Genomic DNA, 6,982 nt, shown 5'->3' on the forward strand with positions numbered 1-6,982 from the left:
TCTGGTGGTGTTGGTGAGAAATTGTTGAGATAGTGGTGGTATTGAATGTCTGTTGTATGGTTGTCTTTATGTTTAGTATGCACACTGAAGTGGATTATATGGCAGTGTGGAGTCAAGATAATCCAGTTCAAAGCAGATAATATAAGATTCTAAATGGGTTATATAGCTGTGTGGAAGGGCCTTGAGTCTACACTGCCATATAATCCAGTTAAAATCTGATAATCTGTGGAAGAGGCCTAAGTGAGGCCTAACTGTGCCTGTCCCCTGGGCTGAGTAGGTTGCTAGGAGACCAAGTGGGCGGAGCTTAGCCTTCTAACTGGCAGCAATTGGATAAAAACTATTATTCCTCTCCCTCTAATTAGGACTTTATTTTTCTTTTCTTTTTGTTGTATCAACCTAGAGCCGTGAATGATGGGTTGTGTTGTCAAATTTCGAGGTTGGGGGGCCTGTAGTTTTGTTGTTTTGTCCGCTGCCCTGATGCCATCACTCTTTTATATATATAGATTTTTAAAAATCAAACTTAGAGAAATATTTTGAAGGCTAATAGCAGGCAAATATACATATGTTTGAAAATACATAATATACACAAGCCAACAGATTATGAGGCAAATATTTATTGATGAGAATACTTCTTAGTTCTGCGGCTTTTAATTCCTTACACATTTTATTAAAATTCTGATGAAATAAGATATAAATGAGTCGTATCCTTTCAGTAAATTACAATGGCCTAAGACACAACCCATTTTATTGTCATTTATTATATTCAGAATTCTATTCGGACCATACAGCAACCTCACTAAACAAACTTGTTAACAATGTAGCCGCCCCGCCAAACTATTTCCAAGAGCTGGCATGAGGTTATGCCCAGTTTTTTTCTGTATCTGGATGCATTGCAAATGGAATTTCCAAGGGGTCCTCAGGAGGTTTTGTTCTTGTAGTGCATCCGGCTACAGGAATATAGCTGGACACATCCTTACATATTGTCTTACTCTCTATGAACAAGGAAGTGGCCATGTTGGGTGGGTGCATGGGAGTTACTTAACAGCTGCCTTTTTTTGCAGATGAGTTGAAGCTACATGGTGCATAAGATATTTCATCACTTAATAGTCACCCCCCCCCCTCTTTTGGGGTCCCGGTTTCGGTATTCTCTGATTCCTCACGCAGAAGTCACACACCCCACCCGTGCACCTGCCCCTTGAAGCTACGGGGTTTCTTACTTGAGGAAAGCCCCCATAGCTCTGAGGATCATGCAGGTGGGCAAAGGTGTGAGAACTAAAGGGCTTCCCTTGGCTGCCGCTAGTCAAGAGAGGCCCTACAGCTTTCTCTTGCAGACATGTGCGCAGTTGAGAGCTATGGGCCCTCCCTTGGTTGGCAGCAGCCCTGGGAGGCCTTGTTGTTCTTGCTGGCAAGCATGTGGGCAGCCTTGAAACCCTGTAGCTGAAAAAACATCCCCTTTCCCCCAGTATTATGTGATGTAATACGGTATATGTTAAAGGAAGACAAGGGTGTCCTGTCTTCTTAGTTTTCTGTATTTTCCTCAGAAAAGTTATTGGAGATGCTTTAGTGTTTGGCAACATACTTGAGAACCAGAAATTAGTTACAGTACATGCCATTATTGTGCTTTGGTCCTCTGCATTTGGCAGTATATAATATGGCATGTTACTGTGATCTAATTTCTGAATGTGTGGAAGAGGAATGGAAGAGGAAGTGTTTTCATTTCTTATTTAAATTTCTGGTATCCTGAAATATGAACAAAGCGATAATTACTCAAAATATGTTTAAATGTTCACTTTTATTTGTGGAAATCTTTATCTTATCTTATTTATTTTATTTATTACAACATTTCTATCTCGCCCTTCTTACCTCCTGGGGGGGACTCAGGGCGGTTACAACCAAGTATAAAACAAGTGCATAAAAACAATTACAATTAAATTCAACAATAATAATTAAAATTAATTAAGTTAAAACATCCGTATAAATATACATTCAGAGGCACATTCCGAGTCACAATCCAGGTCTGTCACTTTATCAAGAGTTCGTTGTAGTTGATGCTGTATCTATCGCTCAAAAGCCTGATCCCATAGCCAAGTTTTCATTTTTTTGCGAAAAGACAAGAGAGATGGAGTCTGCCTGATTTCATTAGGGAGAGCGTTCCATAGACCGGGGGGGGGGGGGGCACCACTGAAAAGGCCCTGTCTCTTGTTCCCACCAGCTGCACTTGCGCGGCTTGTGGGATCGAGAACAGGGCCTCCCCTGAAGATCTTAAACTGGTGGGTCATAGCAGGAGATACATTCGGACAAATAAGCTGGGCTGGAACCATTTAGCGCTTCATAATCTCCATAATCTTGTTACAGCTTCTGGTCTGGATATCTCTCTCTCTGTTTGGAACTGAATAGAAGAACTGAGGCACTTGCTAATATTGTTCATTTGGATGATATGAATTTGTTGGATAGAGAAAATGGTTAGTATAACTTGATTTTATTCTTAAATAGATTGCCACATTTTAAAGAAAACCTAGTTTTGTCATCTATTCTTGAAAATCTTTAATTGCATCAGAACAAAATAATTCAGCATAAAGAAAACCTTACAATAATATAATGTAGAGAAATATAATCTAGACATTTATGTTTGATAACAGTAATCACTCAAATGACATTTCTGGTAGTAGATAAATATCAAAAAATAATTTTTATATGCCTGGCAATCATTTTCTGTAACATTACCTTGTATTGTACTTGACTACTACACACAATCATATGTATTATTTCTGTTAGAATTTGAACATGTTCATTCAGGTATTTATTTCTAGGAGGAACTTTAATGGAACATATAAATGTGGTTACTTGAAATTGATAGTATAAGACTTCTCAACGTATAAGATGTTTTCAAAGTTATAAGTTTATAATTTTCTCCTATATTTAGGGGCAATTCCAGAAACAGTGGAAGAATGGAAGTTCCTTCTTTGCCTTATAAAGAGTCACCAAAGTAGTAATTTTCAGCCTATTATGCAAAATGGTGACACTTTTAACCACAGCACTCCAGATTGGTCAAATTCTGTTACTGTTGAAAATGTCTCTCTCCTGTTGGCCAGAGTAGTTGGCCCAGATTGTGCTTTGCAGCTGTTGCAAGAATGTGGCCTGATGGATAAATTATCCGAAAGATTTGCCAGGGTCTGTGAGATATTAAGAATTGCTGAAAAAAGGCAAAGGTAAGTGTTGTCAAATGACTTTACAGATGTTGTTAAACTGTAAATACTAGCATAACTAAAAGGAACACATTGCCTCTGGAACACTTCAGTATTAAGACAAGATTTAATGTGCACAACCAGGTTGCACACTCCTTCCCCTTAGCTTCTAATTACAGTTGATACTAACCATATATCCTCATTTCATTTGAATTTGGTAAACGAATTTGCACAAGTCATAGTTCATTGTAATTGTGGTTGGAAATCAGGATGAAGCAGAGATCCTTGTAAGCAGCAGAGGGAGACAATTACTTCACCTCAGTGGGATGGATAACTCTTACTGTGTGGGGCAGCTGTTCCTCCCAATTCACTGCATTAAATGAGCAGACAGGTACACATTGATTGAACCAATAAAATGTTCATACTGTGATAATCTGCACGATAGATCAATTTGTCATGTGTACAAGTCAATTAGCTTGATGAAATGATGTGATATTAAAGTTTAACCTCTGTATGTTTACAACATTTTATTTATCCCTCTTTCCTGCACTTCTGTTGCAGAGTCCTAATTCAGTCCATGCTGGAAAGATGTGACCGATTCTTATGGTCTCAACAAGCGTAGCACGTGGTTCTTGAATACTTTGACAATAAGAAAAAAATTGGTTCTTCTTGTATGGTACCATTCCCAAGAAAGGTCCTTCCTGTCTAGGAAAATGTGAATTGTGTCAGACTTGGCAAGAGTGAAGGCAACAAATCCTTTTACTGGATATCTATTTTTAAGATATATATGAGGAAACCATTGGCATGCAGTGCTGCTCTCCCATGGATTAAACCAGTGCTATCAAGGAAACCTGACGGGGGAAACTGTTCTCCCCTCTTGCACCCTTCAAATAAGTTGTTTAGAGCTGGGAAACTCAAAAGTAGATTTTGGGGCAGTGCAGAAGTATGCAAATGGACACCATTGAATTTTACATATATTATTAAAGGTTAGATGATACTGCAGTAAGGGTATATGGCAAGCAGTTTGGGCTATTATTGTTTGAATTATTCACTGGGATGTTTTAGGTAGGAAAAGAGGTTGCTCATTTTGAAAACGTACATTTAAAATTATGATGCTAATCAAAAAGCTGAAAACTTCTGCCATCTTCCTAGCAAATTACCTTTTATTATATGTAAAATTGAATATATGTGGCTGCATAAGCCTTTACATTTACTTTTACATAGACTGAAAAGGGCTGTGTATTTTTTAATTAAATTGAAGACTGGTTATAATAGTTGTTGATTTGATGCACTGTTCAGTTAAGAATGAAAGGATGTTAAATATCTAATATTTTGCATTCAAATACACCCACAGATGGGCAGATGTACACACAGTACTTTAGAGACTCAAAGCACTTCAGACTTTGAAGTTCTTATCAAGAGACATCAGTAGTTAAATATAGAGGCAGCACATGCATATATTAGGAATGAATCTCTTAGCATTTTATAGGATTGACACAATTCTTGTATGTTATGGCAGGCTACATTACATAAACAATCTACTAGAGAACATTCTAAGCATTTAGTGTGGTTGGGAATGTGGGATCTTTTGCACTATGTCTTCTTTGTCCTGCTGAAATGACAATTTTATTCTATGCATGCTTACTCCAGAGTTAACTCCACTGTTCAATGGTTCTGATGCCCAGTCTATGCATGCAAAGGATTGCACTCTAAAATGGCATAGGATTGTTTGCAGCCATAGAACTGGAAATAACGAAATACTTTTGCTTTGCCTTTCCCCCACCCCACCCTTATATTGCTTAAGGTTGATGCTAAGTAGCAAAAATGTATTTCTAGCTCCACTTACTGGAAATTTGAGATGTAACTATGCAGTTTTCATGAATTAATGATTGCTAAAGCCTAATAATTAGGAATGGGAAAAGGCTCCAGATTGCTATTAGTCTCCTGTTCCTTCTTTTTGTTAAAATCTGGAATAGCACAATTTCTTGTATCCTCAGGTCTACTGCTTTATTATAAAAGATACTTGAGAGTTCTAATTGTTCATGCTTTGCAAAGCATTGAAATAATTGCCTTCTTTTTGCAGTCTTGCTTTTAAAAGCAATAATAAAAAAAATCTATATTTGTTATATACTTTTTTCCACAGCACCTTTCTATATTTTTGTTAATCCCATGCTTGATGTTGGCATTCTGGAGGCAATATCCAGAAAAAGAGCTTAGAAATCCTGCTGTTTGTAAAACTTACTTCACATGGTTCCCTGAATTTGAGCTCTATTGTGTAAATGATTATTTACTACCTCACATATGTTTTGAGAGAAGGTCTTACAGTTTTAAGGCTAATACAGATGCACAAAGTGAGCTCATGAAATAGTACTTTTCAAACAGGATATGATGCAAAATGTTGTCAACATGATGTGGAACAACTATGATTTTTTTTTGTATTTTGCTACATCTTATTTTAATTGATTTCTGCGCAAATACTATTCTTTTGTAAACACCTGTTCATATTAACAGCAGCTTTAAAAGATTGCTTGTAACTAAACAGCTTTGGTTATGGTTTTCACTAACCTGACATTAAATAAAGTTAATATATATTACTATATCACTTGTTTGGTCTTTAAAATAATATGGTGTGATAGAGAAACAAGTTGGCCACCAGAAAGTATATTTGCATGATGAAAATAAATGTTTTTTTTAAAAAAACAAATTTACCAATATTTTTCATGAATACTGTGGATGGTTAGGGGCCCATCTTTACTGTAGAATTAATGTAGTTTGATACCACTCTAACTGCCTTGGCTCAATGCAATGAACCCATGCAAGTTTTACAAAGTCTTTAACCTTTGCCTGAACGCTAGTGCCTTACCAAACTACAACCCCCATGATCCCATAGCATTGAGCTATGGCAGTTCAAGCAGCATTCATTCTGCAGTGTAGATGCACCCTATACCTGTGGATGCAGAATTCATGGATATGGAGGGCTGACTGTAAGTGCAAGTAGGGGTGCATCGACACTATATAAATGAATACTGCTTGACACCACTTTCGTTGCCATGGTTTAATGCTATGGAATTATTTATTTATTTACAGCATTTTTACCCCGCCTTTCTCACCCGAGGGGACTCAAGGCGGCTTACATAAACTGGCAAAAATTCAGTGCCCAGAACAATACACTAAAAACAACAGCTCATACAAATCAAATAGCAATACAATTAAAAACACATTATACAAAATTTAAAGACATATATACATCCAAGATCCTCATACGTAAATCTTGGTTCAGACCATGTGAAATCATTGTACTTATTCATTAAATGCTTGTGCTCATAACCATGTCTTTAGGGTTTTTCTAAAGCCTAGGAGAGATGGGGCCTGCCAAATGTTGCTGGGGAGGGTGTTCCACAACCAAGGAGCCACCACCGAGAAGGCCCTGTCCCTCGTTCCCACTAGCCGTGCTTGCAAGGCAGGTGTGACCGAGAGAAGGGCCTCTCCAGATGATCTAAGGGCTCTTGATGGCTCATAGGAGGAGATACGTTCGGAAAGGTAAGATGGGCCAGAACCATTTAGGGCTTTATAGGTCAAAACCAGCACTTGGGCTCGGTAGCATATCAGCAGCCAGTGCAGCTGGCTTAACAAGGGAGTAGTACACTCCCTGTATGGGAGTTGTAAGGAACCCCCAATGGCGCAATGGGTTAAACCCTTGTGCAGGCAAGACTGCTGACTTGAAGGTTGGGTTGCTGACCTCAAGGTTGCCAATTTGAATCTGGGGAGAGCATGGATGAGCTCCCTCTGTCAGCTCC

At 38.1% G+C, this 6,982-nt stretch overlaps 1 protein-coding gene across 3 annotated transcripts in view; it reads left to right on the forward strand.

Moving 5' to 3' along the window:
* The window catches only part of hps5 (HPS5 biogenesis of lysosomal organelles complex 2 subunit 2), a 32,724-nt gene extending 26,940 nt beyond the window's left edge, over nucleotides 1–5,784 (forward strand). For all 3 annotated transcript variants that reach the window (XM_008107580.3, XM_016993208.2, XM_008107587.3), the window contains exons 21-23: nucleotides 2,356–2,462; nucleotides 2,924–3,209; nucleotides 3,747–5,784. In XM_008107580.3, the coding sequence (XP_008105787.1) occupies nucleotides 2,356–2,462; nucleotides 2,924–3,209; nucleotides 3,747–3,807 (454 nt within the window). In that variant the 3' untranslated portion in view covers nucleotides 3,808–5,784. The remainder of the gene's footprint in view (nucleotides 1–2,355; nucleotides 2,463–2,923; nucleotides 3,210–3,746) is intronic.
* The last annotated feature ends 1,198 nt before the right edge of the window (nucleotides 5,785–6,982 follow it).

Source organism: Anolis carolinensis, chromosome 1, assembly GCF_035594765.1.
Source record: "Anolis carolinensis isolate JA03-04 chromosome 1, rAnoCar3.1.pri, whole genome shotgun sequence".
NCBI classification, from domain to species: domain Eukaryota; kingdom Metazoa; phylum Chordata; class Lepidosauria; order Squamata; family Dactyloidae; genus Anolis; species Anolis carolinensis.